General features: G+C 39.7%; 1 protein-coding gene across 16 annotated transcripts in view; it reads right to left on the bottom strand.

Annotated features, from left to right (window-relative positions):
* DOCK9 (dedicator of cytokinesis 9) overlaps positions 1-16,401 on the bottom strand; it is a 334,214-nt gene that overhangs the window by 126,534 nt on the left and 191,279 nt on the right. For all 16 annotated transcript variants that reach the window (XM_075061515.1, XM_032771458.2, XM_075061519.1 and 13 more), the window contains exons 19-27: positions 14,498-14,590; positions 13,793-13,916; positions 13,243-13,364; positions 10,582-10,668; positions 9,434-9,523; positions 3,363-3,478; positions 3,111-3,180; positions 2,875-3,000; positions 2,580-2,651 (exon numbers count right to left, since the gene is read on the bottom strand). In XM_075061515.1, coding sequence (XP_074917616.1) covers positions 2,580-2,651; positions 2,875-3,000; positions 3,111-3,180; positions 3,363-3,478; positions 9,434-9,523; positions 10,582-10,668; positions 13,243-13,364; positions 13,793-13,916; positions 14,498-14,590 — 900 coding nt within the window. The remainder of the gene's footprint in view (positions 1-2,579; positions 2,652-2,874; positions 3,001-3,110; positions 3,181-3,362; positions 3,479-9,433; positions 9,524-10,581; positions 10,669-13,242; positions 13,365-13,792; positions 13,917-14,497; positions 14,591-16,401) is intronic.

Raw genomic sequence — 16,401 nt, 5'->3', positions numbered from 1 at the left:
GGGTGATTAATGGTGATTAACAATAGGTGACAATAGGGTTAGAAGGGTCAGGGCTACAGCAAGGGAAGGGGTGATTATGGGTAGGGGATGGGTGACCAAGAGTGGGAGGCGGCCAGGTGACGGGAATGGATGGGAGCTTGGTGAAGCGGGAGGAGAGGGTAGACACTGGGAAGGGGGACATGGAGGAGAGTGACAGGAGGTGAATAGGGGCAGGGGCTCCTGTCAGCCCCACAATGTCCCCTCCTGTGTGTGCGCTAGGATCAGGGGAGATGTGGGCAACTCTTCCTACCTTCATCTGTGTGTCCAAGAATTTTGTTGGGAGGTGGGGTGCTGCCCATCTACTGCGGTCTGACCGCCTTCCCCCCACCCTATCCCCCTCTTGTGTATAAGGTTCTGTGGTGTCCCTTGCTCTTCGGGGGTTACCTGAGCCCCTCTCCCTATTCTACCATGTGAGCTGGGACCTGGGGGCACTTGCCCTTTCCCTGCCCCTCATGTGAGCCAGGATCTGGGAAAGCCCTTCCCACTGTGTGGAAAAATGAGAGCATGCATACTGGGATCCTGAGCCAAAAACATGTTTCTGACACTGGAGTAAGCAGTTGAGAATTGGCATGCTTAATGGATCTCTCAGACTATCCAGCACTGGACTGGGGAGGTTGGAGGGGGAAGGGAACAACTACTGACATGAATGGAGGCATTCACACATCTCAGAGCTATTGTTCTGGGCTGTATTTATCTCCATGGGGTGTTCTCATTCAGCTGAGACCATCACATTCACACCTCTCAGAATCTCCTATCAGCATCTGATGATGATTAATTTAATAAATAGCATAGCAGAGCTCTGCTGAAGTTAAGACTCAGAAGATGTTTTCTGTTTAAAGAATGATTCTTCTACGTGTTCTACCATCCACATGTGTACCTGAACTGTCTTGATACTTACTGTGTCACTATGGGGCCACAAGGTACGGTTAGTGATTCAAATTTAGGGTAATTTATGTAAGAAGTATCTGAGATACAGCCTCCCTCCTTCCTTCCAAAACAAACACTTTTCTTCAAAGTTCACAGATTCCACCTTTCTGTGTGCATTTTGTATGTGTTGTGCATCTGGCTTATAAAATATAAATTGCTTAATCGGACCGGAAGGGGAAGGTGAGCTGAGTATCTGGGAGAGTACATATTGTGGGGAATAATGGTGGAGGGAGGGAGGCATAAGGGTCATCAATCACAAGCTTAAAATTTACTGTAACCAGCATGTAATACAACTGTCAAGCTCTTGGGACACAGACCATGTCTAAGATTTCTCTCAATAGCTTATTAGCAACTACACACTTTAAACATTTCAAAGCACATCCATTATCCCCCTTCTACTGCAACAAACTGTACGAGAGGAGAGGAGACTCATGCAGCAAGTGTGTGAGCTAGCGGGTACAACAGTGGACTGGGACTTGGAAAACCTGGGTTCTGTTCCTGGCTCTGCCACTAGCCCACTAGAGGACTTTAGCCAAGTCACTTCACCTCTTTGTGCCGCACTATGTACAAGGGGAATAATGATGTTTCCCTCCTTGCGATCTACTGATGAAAAGTGCTTTGTAAGAATTAGGTATTATTAACATTATCTGTTCATGTGTCTGTTCATGTGTCTGACATGCACATCAATAGGATAATTAAAAACTGCCTAACTCCCACCAACAGCATTTCTTTCTCTGTTCACAAAACCAGAAAATTAAATGGCAAAAAAACTTACTTAATCCAGAGTTAAGTTTGCCTGGCAATAGCTTGTGCCCTTCCAGAACACAGATTCAGAAAAACTTGTGAAAACTAGGCAATACAGAGTTAAGGCATGCATCCACACAACCCTAACTCTGTCCTCTTTGAGTGATGCCCCAACACACCTGTAACACACACTCACACTCTGCCTTTGCCCTGTACAGAACAAGAACTACTTACACTTCTACACTTAGCCTACTCCACAGAAAGAACACATCTGCTAAATTTTACGAGTCCTTCAATCCCTTTTACAATACCTTTACCCTTATGTACACAACAACATCTAAGGGCTTGGCTACACAAGGCAATGCTGAAATGAGGCATACTGGATCTCTCACAGTAGCATGCACCTTTCCTTTGATCACACACGCAGGGGTCAGGGAGAGGGCCTCACACACATCCCCAGAGAGACACGGTCCCCTCAATTGTCTCTATCACAATTACAACTCTTCCAAACTGCTCTATTTCCCTAACATTCACTACACCTACACCTAACAGTGAATGCAGCTGGAGTGCGTGCACATAATCATCAGTGGCTCTTACCAGCTTCAGGGAGCCAGAGTTAAGGTTGCACAGATGTGTACCTTTAACTCTATTTCCTGGTTTTCACAAATTTGTATTTTGCTGAACTCAGTGCTCTGGAAGGGCACAAACTATTGCCAGGCATCCTTAACTCTGGGTTAACAAAGTGTTTAGCTATTTAATTAAACTCTAGTTAGTGTTCTTATATACAGCAAAAACATATAATAAAAACTGATGAAGGCGGAAACTGTGCTATAAAAGGCTCTTAATGGTCTAAATATAAGTATACATACCTTTATTTTAGCATTTTCTATCAAATGCTGAGCCATTGATTTTATCAGAACTTCAAAGAAAAACCACGAATACTGAAAAGAAAACCAAATTAGTGCATTATATAAAACTGCAAAACTAGTCTACAATTTCCAACCTAAATTAGTCTTTTTACAGCCAACGAAAACCTGGATACAATTAGCTATTTACAACATCTGCTAGGAAAGATGACATTGTTTTTTAACAGTTCAGTTCTGAGGATTAGGCTCTGCTTTATTAGAAACAAGAAGGAAAAAGTAAAAGTTTTTCAACAAATACCTTAAGCAGCTTGTTGCTTGTAAGAAAGTCAGCAGATGGTTTAAGAATTGTTGTCATGGACTTGGTCAGTTCTTCATGTACAGTCTTATATTCAGAAGCAATATAAGGCTCAGCTTTATAAGCATACTTGCAGGAAAAAGGAAACAGAATGTAACATGGAATTTAAATAAATGCAACTGACTATTTTTAACGTGATTATTTTTAAAGAAGCAAACAAATTGTTTTATTTTGTATACCTTCACGTATGATCTCAAGTAGCTATCCAATCCTTCTTCATGGCACTGTGCAACAATATGTATAATAACCCTAAAAAAAGATAGAAACCAACAACAAACATAAAACTGCAGAAAAAAAATTATGTTTTGCTGTCACAAAAATGTGTACTTTGATTACAGATCAGTTCATTTCTGCAACTTACTACCACATGGAGAAATCTGGGGCACAAACCATTAATCATTTAAACACACTGGACCACTTAAATTCTTTACCTTGTCACATTGACTGTAACTTCCTCTTGAGTAGTTCTAGTGAGAACTCTAAACAATTGGTTTAGAATTGTAGGCAGGAAAGCTATCATCACATGGCCCTCCATAGCATGAAGACTCTAAGAGAAAGAAATAGAGTAGTAATATTACTTCCTTGTAGTCAAGCCATTTAAAGTTATTTTCAAAACTCCTCTACAATCTACTTAGAAAAAGAACTTTCCCCTTCACGAAAGGGGGAAAAGGAGGATCTGGGAAATTATAGACCAGTCAGCCTAACTTCGATACCTGGAAAGATACTGGATGAAAATTATTAAACAATCAATTTGTTCAAATCTGGAGAATAAGGTTATAAGTAACAGCAATCATAGATCCAACTTAATTCCCTTCTTTGATAGGATTACTGGCCCAGTGGAAAAGGGGGAAGCAGTAGGAATCATATAATTGGACTATAGTAAGGCTTTTGACACAGGACCACATGGCAATCTCATAAGCAAACTAAGGAAATGTGGTCTACTTTAAAGTGGATTCAAAACTGATTAAAAGACTGAACTCAAAGAGTAATTAACAATGGTTTGCTGTCAAAGTGGGAGGACATATCAAGTGGAGTTACACTGTGGTCTTTCCTGGGTCCAGTACTATTAAATATTTTCACTCACAACTTGGATGATGGAGTGGAAGGTATGCTTATAAAGCTTACGGATTACACTACGACAGGAAGTGTTGCAAGGACAGGATTAGAATTGAAAATGATCTTGATAAATTGGAAAATTAGTCTTAAATCATTAATATAAATTTCAATAAAGACAAGTGAAAAGTACTACACTTAAGGAAAAAATCAAATGCACAAATACGAAGTGGAGAATATCTGGTTAGGCAGCAATACTACAGAAAGGATGGGATTATGGTGGATCACAAATTGAATATGACCCAACAGTATGATGCTGTTACTAAAAAGGTAAATGTCATTCTGAGATGCATTAAACAGGAGTGTTGTATGTAAGACATGGGGTGGGGGATTAATTGTTCCACTTAATCAGCACTGGTGAAGCCTCAGCTGAAGTACTGTGTCCAGGTTTTGGACACCACAATAAAGAACAAATTGGAAAGAGTCCACAAGAGAGCAACAACAACGATAAGAGGTTTAGAAAATGAGCCCTATAAGGAAAGATTGAAGGAACTAGGCAAGTTTAGTCTAGAGAACAGAAGGCTTGGGACCGTGTTCCTGTCGTCTAATAAACCTTCTGTTTTATTGGCTGGCTGGGAGTCATGGTGAATTGCAGGAAGTGGGGGGTGCAGGGCCCTGACTCCCCCACACTCCATGACACCATGGATTTATATAGAGGCAATATGATATTTTTCTGTCTTATTATCTATCCCTTTCTTAATGATTCCCAACATTCTGTTCGCTTTTTTGACTGGCATGGATGTTTTCAGAGAACTATCCACAATCACTCCAAGATCTCTTTCTTGAGTGGTAACAGCTAATTAGGCCCCATCATTTTATACGTATAGTAGGGATTATATTTTTCAATATGCATTACTTCGCATTAATCAACATTGAATTTCATCTGCCATTTTGCTACCTAGTCACCCAGTTTTGAGAGCTCCTCTTGCAGTTCTTCACAGTCTGTCTGGGACTTAACTATCTTGAGTTCTTTTGTATCACCTGCAAATTTCACCACCTCACTGTTTACCCCTTTTTCCAGATCATTTATGAATATGTTGAATAGGACTGGTCTAAGTATAGACCCCTGAGGGACACCACTAATTACCTCTCTCTATTCTGAAAACTGATGACTTATTCCTACCTTCTGCTTTCTATCTTTTAACCAGTTACCAATCCATGAAAGGACCTTCCCTCTTATCCCATGATTGCTTACTTTGCTTAAGAGCCTTTGGTGAGGGACCTTGTCAAAGGCTTTTTGAAAATCTAAATACACTATATCCATTGGATCCCCTTTGTCCACGTGCTTGTTGACCCCCTCAAAGAATTCTAGTGTTGACTATTCCCCAACAAATTATGTTCATTTATGTGTCTGACAATTTTGATCTTTACTATAGCTTCAACCAGTTTGCCCGGTCCTGAAGTCAGACTTACGGGCCTGTGATTGCCGGGGTTACCTTTTCAACATTTGGCATCACATTAGCTATCCTCCAGTCATTTGTTACATAAGCTGATTTAAATGATAGGTTACAGACTAGTTAGTATTCCTGCAATTTCCCATATGAATTCCTTCAGAACTCTTGGGTGAATACCATCTAGTCCTAGTGACTTATTACTGTTTATCAATTTGTTTCAAACCCTCCTCTAATGACACCTCAATCTGGAACCGTTCCTCAGATTTGTCACCTAGAAAGAATGGCTCAGGTTTGGGATTCTCCCTCACATCCTCAACTGTGAAGACCAATGCAAAGAATTCATTTAGTTTCTCCGCAATGGCCTTATCATCCTTGAGTGCTCCTTTAGCATCTCAATTGTCCAGTGGCCCCACTGGTTGTTTAGCAAGCTCCCTGTTTCTGATTAACTTAAATTTTTTGCTATTACTTTTTGAGTCTTTGGCTACCTGTTCTTCAAATTCTTTTTTGGCCTTCCTAATTATATTTTTACACTTCATTTGCTAGAGTTTATGCTCCTTTCTGTTTTCCTCACTAGGATTTAACTTAATTTTTAAAGGATGCTTTTTTGCCTCTCACTGATTCTTTTACTTTGTTGTTTAGCTATGGTGGTTCTTTTTTGGTCCTCTCACTATGTTTTTTAATTTGGAGTATACATTTAAGTTGAGCCTCTATTATGGTGTCTTTAAAAAGTTTCCATGCAGCTTTGCAGGGATTTTACTTTTGGTGATGTACCTTTTAATTTGTTTAACTAACCTCCTCATTTTTGTGTAGTTCCCCTTTCTGAAATTAAATGTTATAATGTTGGGCTGCTGTGGTGTTTTCCCTGCTACAGGGAGGTTAAATTTAATTATATTATGGTCACTATTACCAAGCGGTCCAACTACATGCACCTCTTGGCCCTGATCTTGTGCTCCACTTAGGAGTAAATCAAAAATTTCCTCTCCTCTTGTGGGTTCCAGGACTATCTGCTCCAAGCAGCAGTGATTTAAGGTGTCAGAAACTTTATCTCTGCATCCCATCCTCAGGTGACATGTACCTAGTCAATATGGGGATAGTTGAATCCCCCATTATTATTGAGTTTTTTATTTTAATAGTCTCTCTAATCTCCTTCAGCATTTCACAGTCACTATCACCATCTCAATTAGGTGGTCGGTAATGTATCCCTACTGCTATATTCTTAATATTCAAGCATGGATTTTCTTATCTATAGAGATTCTAGAGTACAGTTTGGTTCATTTAATATTTTTTCTTCTTCATTTGATTCTATGCTTTCTTTCACATATAGTGCCATTCTGCCACTCAGCACAATCTGTTCTGTCCTTCTGATATATTTTGTCCCCTAGTATTACTGTGCCCCGTAGCTTATCCTCATTCTGCCAAGTTTCTGTGATGCCCATTATATCAATAGCCTCATTTAATACAAGGCACTCCAGTTCACTCATCTTATTATTTAGACTTCTAACATTCATATATAAGCATTTTAAAAGCTTGTCACTTTTTAGCTGTCTCCCATTACATGATGTAATTGAATAAGACTTTTTTCATTTGACTGTTTCTCATCAGATTCTAACTGTATTTCATCTTCCATACTCTTCTCCTTAGTAGGACATAGAGCAGGGGTCGGCAAACTTCAGCACGCAGCCCATCAGGGTAGTCCGCTGGGAGGCCACAAGACGTGTTTATGTCGACTGCCTGCAGGCATGGCCCCACGCAGTTCCCAGTGGCCGCAGCTCGCTGTTCCTGGACAATGGGAGCTGTGGGAAGCCCCATGCCACAGGGTTGTGCTGGCCACCGCACATTTCCCTCTGCTCCAGTTGGATGTTGTTCTTATCTGAGGCTTTCATCTTCCTCAATTGACCAGGGATGGGACCGTTCTACTGTGTCCTGGAAACTCATCTATCGGGGCAGCTCCAGGCACCAGCACGCCAAGCGCATGCCTGGGGCAGCAAGCCCCGGGGGGCGTTCTGCCGGTCACCACTAGGGCGGCAGGCAGGTTGCCTTTGGTGGCTTGCCTGCGGAAGGTCCGCTGGTCCCACGGCTCCAATGGACCTCCTGCAGACGTGCCGCCAAATCCGTGGGACCAGGGACCTCCCGCAGTCAAGCCGCCGAAGGCAGCCTGCCTGCCATGCTTGGGGCAGCAAAATACCTACAGCCACCCCTGCATCTATGTACCTCTGTCTCCCTGAGCTTCTCCAGCTCAGCCACCCTGGTCTCCAAAGCCCGTACATGATCTCTGAAGGCCAGGAGCTCCTTGCACCGAACGCACACATACGCCACCTTCCCATAGGGCAGGTAATCATGCATGCTGCACTGAGAGGAATAAACTATGATAAAGTGCACTAGGGAACCTCCAGCAAGGTCTCCATGGACCAGTCAATGCAGCGATACTCGAACCTCAGTGGTTCAGGAGCCAAATTAGCCATCAACATTACTCAAAAGAGCCTCAGTAGTGTGAGTTCGTTGTTTCATTTAGCATAGTATTATATATTCATATTTAAATAGTATGACAAGGAAAATACATATATATATATAATTTTCACAGCAAAATGACTGAACAAGTATTATTTTATCAACTGCAATTGGTTAATAACATGGTAAAAGCATCCTGACTGGTTAATACTTAGATTGGTTAATAATTAAGTCATACAGTATTTTAACAACATATGCTGCAAAGAACCAAAGGAGATACATTAAAGAGCATCTTGCGGCTTAAGAGCCACGTTCTGAGTATCACTAAGTTAATGCATACATGTTACTGGAATTCAGAAATCACGCCCCTGTAGTCTGCATTACTGCTCCATGTAGACAAGCCCTTAGATACAAGAAACTACCTCTGTTTTTCTCCCCCCATCAGCGTTTACTGACTGGATAAACACTGATTTCATTTATTTTGTATCTGAGTGTTTTATTGGTGATTATTGGTTAAAACTGAAACTTGGAAGCCCTGTATACTAAACATAATAATATTGCTGTGTATTTATTTGGCATTTGACATTTTATGATTTAAAAATAATTTCAGGAAAGAACGATGGTTTTGTGGTTAATGCACTTCACTGGGACACACAAGAGCTGGCTTCAATTCTCAGCTTTTCCAGACTTTCTGCATGACATTGGGCAAGTCACATCATCTGTGTGTCTCAGCTCCATATTTAAAATGTACATAATACTATTTCCTTTCTTCCACCCTTTCTAAGCCTTGCTTATTTAGACTGTAAATTCTTTAGAACAGGGATAATGTCTTACTGTGTGTATGCACAGTGTCCAGGCACACTGAAGACCTAATCTCAGTTGTACCTTTGAGGGTAAAGTAACAGATGATAAATACCTCACAAACATCCATTACTTTAGCCTTACTATATTTCTGTGATGCAGTCATCCTCTGTGAAGCACAAGGAGATTAAGGTGACTTGTACAAGTCACACAGAAAATTGATGGAAAAGCCAGGAATAGTACTAGGTCTCTGGACTTCAAGTCCTGTGCCTTAACCACAATACTATTTTTCTGCTCTCCAGGGGCAACACACTGAAGCTGATGTTTTGTTAACCTTAATGTAGTCATGCTGGCTAAAATGCAGATGCATAAAGTTTGGCCCCTAAATCCATATTTCAGCCTCTTAAAAAGTGGCTTGATTTTCTGAGGGGCTAACTACCCATAATTAAGTCAACAAGAGCTGCATATGCTTACAAAAATAAATAGATTTAGGTGCCGGGCCTTCAACATCTATTTTAAAATTCTGGCCAATTTGGCTAAATTAACATTCCTGTGGGAAGCTTACTTTTTTGTTCAAGCTGTATCAATCTTGAGAGAAGGTGGCTGAGGTGACCAGGGGCTAAACTTAGCCAAACTCCATCATTATCACACCCTGATTTGCAGCCCCACCCTCAACAGATAGGACCACAGTCCTCTCCCCGATTTTCCAATTTTATTAAATCTGTTATATCACTGCTGTTTTGTACCTTAAGATACTTTACAAGATCAGTTCCTAAGGCCTGGGCTCCAGACTCCGTTTTCTGACAGTACTCAAAAAAATTGTGTAAGTGCTGGTCCTATCAAAACCAAGAGAACCAAAATTAATCAGCAACAACAGAAGTTTACTTCCATAATCAAAAGAAGAACAAATATATACACATTATGTGTACATATTTTATATATATATATATATATATATATATATATATATATAAATAAATAAATAAATTAGTTTCCAGTTAGCACTTCTAAGTGCCAATATAAAATAGGTGCATAACAAACAGACAAAAATTTCAACCACATTAAATGGATCCATTACTGAACAATCATTGCACAAAATGGCATGTATATTTGCTTAAAAATAATTGACAGGGAGAAAAAAAATACTACAATTGCCCTGATTAACAGTAATAAGCATGTGCTGTCTAAGTGCTATATTTGATTCTACCAGTACAGAACCCAAAATACTAATCCAAAATACAGTAATCTACAGATACAAGTATATGTGAAGACAGTCACATCCAGCAGTGCAAAAGTAAGTACAGTTTTTGTTTTGTTTTTAAATTTTAAGTAAATGTTTTTAGTATTTGTCAAAGATGTCAAGTGAGTAGCTGAGATTAAAATCATATTTATCTTCAGATCAATACAGTAAAGCTATTGTCCATGTAGCTTTCTCACACTGTCATGCTTTTATATCTCAAGATGACCTGAAAGAACCACTTTTAGCTGTCAGATGGGAGATCACTCTTCATGACCATTCAGTCCTTTAGCTCTCTACTTACACTGCCAATAAGCATGTCAGTTAACACTGTGATGGTTTTAATGTGAATAACTGGAATTGGATTGAGACTGGCACTTTTCACTTTAGTTAAAAAAGGGACTGGACTCAAATGTGAACAGATGACTTAGATAAAAGGCTTTGTATTCTGGATAATCATTTTAAAATCCACTGCAGCATACAGTATGTTTTATATATTAACTGTGGGGAAGATTTTCAGAGGCACAAAATGGGAGTTGGAAGCCTTTTGTGTGTTTCTTTTGTATCTTTTGTGTGTCTGAAAATCTCCTTTATATATTGTATTCATGCTACAAAGACAAATTAATCATAAAATATTTGTTTTGGTTTTAAACTTACCTGTGTGTAGACAGTAGAAACTAGATGCGTAGAAATTTTTAACAAGGGTTTGCCTCCATCTACCCATTTAATTTCAGGACCAGAATGCTGTTTGCACACAAAGAGGAAAATAATACATTATGTCAGCATAACAACCCAAAACAGGACAGTGGTTTGCATACCATATATACAGACTTTTCAAACTATTTTATAAACTGGAAACTTGTACATATCAAGTAAAATTGTGCAATGAATAATTGGATGGCAATGCCACTAAAAATCATTATGAAGTATATATGTAGTTACTCAGTCAGAAATGGTTCTTTTTAAAGACCAACCGTCCCATAGTATTGACATCACATGAAAAACTTGCAGATGGATGAACTTTATGGGTTATATAGACTAATTAACTCAGTGGACTTTTCATGTAAGATATGGGATTTCTGACTCTCCTTTAAGTGTATGGGGAAACCTCCCGGACTACAAGATATCCTCATTTGATTGGCTGTTCTTGAGAAGGACAGTCAATTAAAGCTGCTGCTTGCACAAAGATAAACTGGTGTCTTAGAATGTGCAGCAGTCAGTGCTCCCTTTCCCTCTCATTTGGGAATGTCAGAACAGTACTCAGCTAAATAGATAACCTGCTGGGGAGCTGTTGTTTCCCGTTTGCCCTGCGCACAGGTGCTAGAACTAAGCATGCTAGGAGTGCTGCCACACCTCCTGACTTGAAGTGGTTTCCATCATATAGGGCTGGTCTACACTATGGGGGGAAATTGATCTAAGATACGCAACTTCAGCTACGTGAATAACGTAGCTGAAGTGGAAGTATCTTAGATCGAATTACCTACCGTCCTCACGGCGTGGGATCGATGTCTGCGGCTCCCCATGTCGACTCTGCTACCGCCATTTGGGTTGGTGGTGTTCCAGGATTGATAGGAGCTTGTTCGGGGATCAATATATCGCGTCTAGATGAGACGCGATATATCGATCCCCGAGAAATCGATTGCTACCCACCGATACGGTGGGTAGTGAAGACATAGCCATAGAGGGTTTAGTTTGGTTCAGTGGCTCTCAGCACTCCCACTAATCAAACTGTTCTAGCATCCCTGATCCTGCATCTAAACATTCTAGTCCTCTGGATGCTAAGACCTGGGAGGAGAGGGTGAAGAGCTAAGTGCTTCCCTAAAATTAAGGGGAGGGTGGGATAGACATAGCTGGATTATGAAAAGCAAGGAGATGGGGAGGAAGTTGGAGAGTGAAAAGGTGGTGGTGGAGAGGACTGGACACAGAAGGGGGAGAAACAATTCTCCCAATTAATTCCCTCTTCTCAGTTGAGTTCCGCCACCCCTCCCCACCCCTTGCCTCATTCCCCCTTCAATGAATTCCACTTTTACTTTCTGCATCTCTTCCCCTGACCCTTCTGCACTGGCATCTTTTTATGATTTTATGTGCTGGCAGGTAGGATTTTAACAGCTCCAAGATTCAGTTTGTGGAACAAAGGCTACTCTTGGGTGAGAGGTTTATTGAAAGAGAAGTGCATGGATAAGGTGACATTCTAATAAAAGTTAAGGAAAGAACTTCAGATGAATTTGCAAAAGTTTTTTTCTTATTTAAATTTAATTTAAAGTATGTCATGATCTAATTTGGAAGTTTTTCATTGGATGAGATGAAGTGGACAGACCTTGGAAGTAGTATGCATGGACCATCAGTTAGGCACTCTCTTCCCTGAACAAAATCTTGGCCAACGAATCATCAACTTAATGACGCACATATATTCCCAGTTCATGAGTGTGTGGAGCAACCACAACTGAACATTTGCATCACTTGTTGAACAAACACCAATATTAAAGAGTGTCTTAGTCTGTCTATTCTCGATTATAAAACTCCAACGGAATATTTAGGGTGTAAATGGAATACTCTTGAAATGCTTAATATCTTCCCGAATATTATTCTGCTACACAAATGCTTATTTCCAGCACACACAGAGCCACTAAAGAAGCTCTAAATAAAAAGACCAAAACTATGGTCATAAAAAAGTTACGATAGTTCATTTTTAAGTAACATATACTAAAGGTACACAAATGGCAACAATTTTATCACTGGATTTTGAAACAAATGGATTTTGAAACAAATCAGTGTAGCAAGAGAGAAAGAACAGATTTGGTAGATAGGGAATACTCCTTATATCAGGCACAGGAATCAATACAGAATAACTGCTTGCACAAATCTTGTTTTTTAAATTCTTTATGTTATTAGTCTATTTTTCTTTCCACACAGACAACATCCAATTTGTCACTATTAAAAAAAACCCCTATCACAATATTTAAAAGCTCCTCAGACACCACACACGAGGGATAACAGAAAAAAACACTGATTACATAAAAATCTATATGGGAGCAGGTTGATTCAAATCCATGTGAAGCAAAATTACAGGATTTGCTCATATGATTTCTCTAATTTATTTATTTCAGAACTCCACATCAGTTACATCTCTTCTGCAACACATTTTAAGTCACACAATCTATCTTGGAAGAGTCATAAAATAAATGTTTTGACTGGAAAATGGCAACTTAAAATTATTATAAAGCTTAGAACTAAACATTAGCCCATTTTATTTCTTGTATTCTCTTTTCTAAAACACAGAGAAAAAAATATACTTCTATACCTATCTAGATACTATACCTTGCCAATCCCAAGTTCCTGATAGCTAAGATAGCCTGATGGAAGATTAGCTGACACAGGAATGTGCTGCTCATTTGTTACCACTCTCCCATCTTTTAATAGTGGAAGCCAAGAATAGCCAACTACAAGAAACAAAAGGGAATTAATATTTTACATATATTATGTATTTTTTAATTAAAGGCCTATATGAGAGGTTCAGTGTCCTGCTCTCTATTTAGAACATACACACGGTTACATGATTTCTGGTTTACAAAGACCCAACTTGGACAAGGAATATAAACATAGCTAAAAATGTTAAAAAAAGAAATAATACATTGTCATCATCAGGTAAGCAAATTAAAATATTTTACATTTTCTTGACACGCAAAAGAATTCATAATTCTTTAAAAAATTGAAATTAAGGATAAACATTTCACATGGCAAATCTATTTTTTCACTATGATTAATATTACAGAATTAACTGCATCAATGCAACAGGTATACCAGCTAAATGCACTTTTTGAGATCTGCTAAACCATTATTAAAAGTAAAAAGGGTCAACAACCCAAACCTTGTGTTTCAATGACATCTTTCTTCTTGGTACTGCCTTTGCTTGAATTATCACAGCTGACATGGTAGAATGTGAAAAACAAATGATGTTTTCCATGTAGCTGTGTGGGCAATTCTATTTTAATCTGAAAGGCAGATAAACATCAGCTTCAGTGATTTTTTGTGAAGAAAGTCTTCAATCATGCAGAGGCACATCATACCAGTTAATGTACAACAAGCATGCAGCTGTCCACTCTTACCTGAGAACACCACTTGGTTTCAATGAGATTTGAAGAAAAATTTAAGAATGCAGTCATACAATGTGTAAGGTTTACGTTAATTATGTAGAAGTAATCATTTGAAAGATAATAGCAGGGTCTGATTTTTATGTTTTTGTAAAGCCAGCATAAAATAAATAAATAAATCAAGGACCAAAAAAGTTTAAATTAATTTTCATAATGTAAAAGTGAATGAAGCAATAAGCATAATTAATAATACTACAGACAACACTGTATTTTCAATTACAATTAGAGCTTGAGTTCAATTTAAATTAAATAACAAGTTATGAAGAAACTTCTAAAGTTAAGAAATTAAATACATGATACACTTTACCTCTCCCACCAAATGGGCACACTATCTCCACATTAGTCTGTTTTGCTATCTGTGAAACTTGTAAAAATGCATACTGAAAGCCAGTAAAAGTGAAGTCACAATCAGAATTGCTTACCTCATCATAAAACTCTGGATTTTGGTGGTGATGTAAAACATTGGCAAATGCATTTCTTGTAAACACTGGTCCACCTGGTCTACCATAGATACACTAAGAATCAGGAGAGGGGAAAAGATGGTCCTTTATCAGTCTTAACTTATATTCCTCCTTGCTGTCAAAAGTATTTTATTTTTTCTTACATTATCTCCTTTAAAAATAAAGTTTTGCAATGCAATTTTTTATAGCTCATGGCACATATTAATGACATTTTAGACTCTTTTTACTATCGGGAAATATGGCGGATGGTGAGCTAAAACTCAAAGTGTTAAAAAAATTAATCTTGCATTAATATCCTTTGGACTGTGGGATGCGGACAAGTGCACTGTATTAAAATAAGCTTGAACGATTATATTAAAATTGAATATTTTAAAAACAAATTGGAGAAATTTAAAACAAAGAATGGAAAGTGAAGAAATGTTCATTTGCTCAAAGATTAGGCTCAGTTAAAAAGAGGCCACTTTACCAGTAACTGCTGTTCTTCAAGAGTACCTCTGTGCATTCACACTTATGGGATTTGGTGTCCCTTGCTGATGGGCAGATGGAAGGCCAGAGCACTAAATTTAAATCCCAATAATGAGGTGGTTCTCTCACTGAGGTAAAAACTTTAGTGAGTCCTTTTAGGAATCTGGCTATTGTAGGAGGAGAAAGTATTGTTTCCCCCGTTCAGACTGGTAATGTGCTGAGATAGCAAATGCATATTTTAGAAAGACTAATGAGAATTCCTGAACTTGAGAGGCATACTGCTCTTGTGTAGTGTAGCTAGCATTGTGTGTTTTCCCTCAAGAGAATGAATTTCCCCTGTTCCTGAGTATGGAGGTGGCTAGTTAATTACTGAACCAGCCAATTTTGCAGCAGTGTCATATGTAGGCAGGCATATATATATATATAAAATTCCCCTCTCACCCCTATGGGTGGTATGGTGTCTTCCTCAACCTCGGGTCCTCTACCAGAGGCCTGGGAGTTTGAGGGTTCTGCGCAGTATCTTAGCTGTTCCTAGCACTGCACTCTTCTGGACAAAAAAAATTCAAAAACTTTTGGGGCCCCCCCCCCCCCCAACTCTCATTATTAAATCTATCACCACCGCCGTCTTCTGCTGCTTGACTATTACACAAATGCTGGTGATTGGCCAGTACCTGCCTGTCCGTCTGGATCTGGAAAGTCCTCACAGAATTCTTAGCCTGCTATTCATCCCACAACCTTCGTTGGAATCTACCCATTCGGTCTTGGGGAGGTCTAAGCCATACGCTGTGCGATGTTCACTGTACACACATGCAGCCACTTGATTGTGGCCGTCAGGCTGTATGCTGTTTCCTGCCTGCATCTCATCCTGCCCTGATGTGTTGGACTGTCTCTGGACCTCTCTGCACAGTCTGCACCTTGAGTCTTCTAGTGTGGCTAGGACCCTGCTTCATGGATCTGGTGCTCGTGCCTGTTCCTGTGCTGCTATGATCAGTGCCTCGTGCTGTCTTTTTAGTCCAGCCCTTTCCAGCCACTGGTAGGATTTCCCAATGTCAGCCACTTCAGCTATTGTCAATGTACATCCCATGCAGGTCTTGTCTTGCCATAGCACTTCTTCTGCTTGGTCTTTCCTCCATGTCTGCTGCTGCCTCAGGCACTCTCTCAGCAGCTCATCTTTGGGGCCATCTTACTGATGTACTCCTGGATGTTCCGGGTTTCGTCAGACAGTGGCTTTGCGCTCACCAAGCCCCGCCGCGCCTTCTTTCGGCTGGTATACAGTCTCTGGTGTTGGACTGTGGGTGGAAACCTCCGTGCCTTGTGAGGAGCTTCCAGGTTTCATATCGGCGCCTCCATGTCCCCTTTGGCGCAGCTCATATACGGCAGGGTATCTGATGACTGCAGGG

The sequence above is a fragment of the Chelonoidis abingdonii genome, chromosome 1, assembly GCF_003597395.2.
Source record: "Chelonoidis abingdonii isolate Lonesome George chromosome 1, CheloAbing_2.0, whole genome shotgun sequence".
NCBI lineage: Eukaryota > Metazoa > Chordata > Testudines > Testudinidae > Chelonoidis > Chelonoidis abingdonii.
Note: the sequence above shows the minus strand (reverse complement) of the source record. Positions and strands in the feature narration are given on the sequence as shown.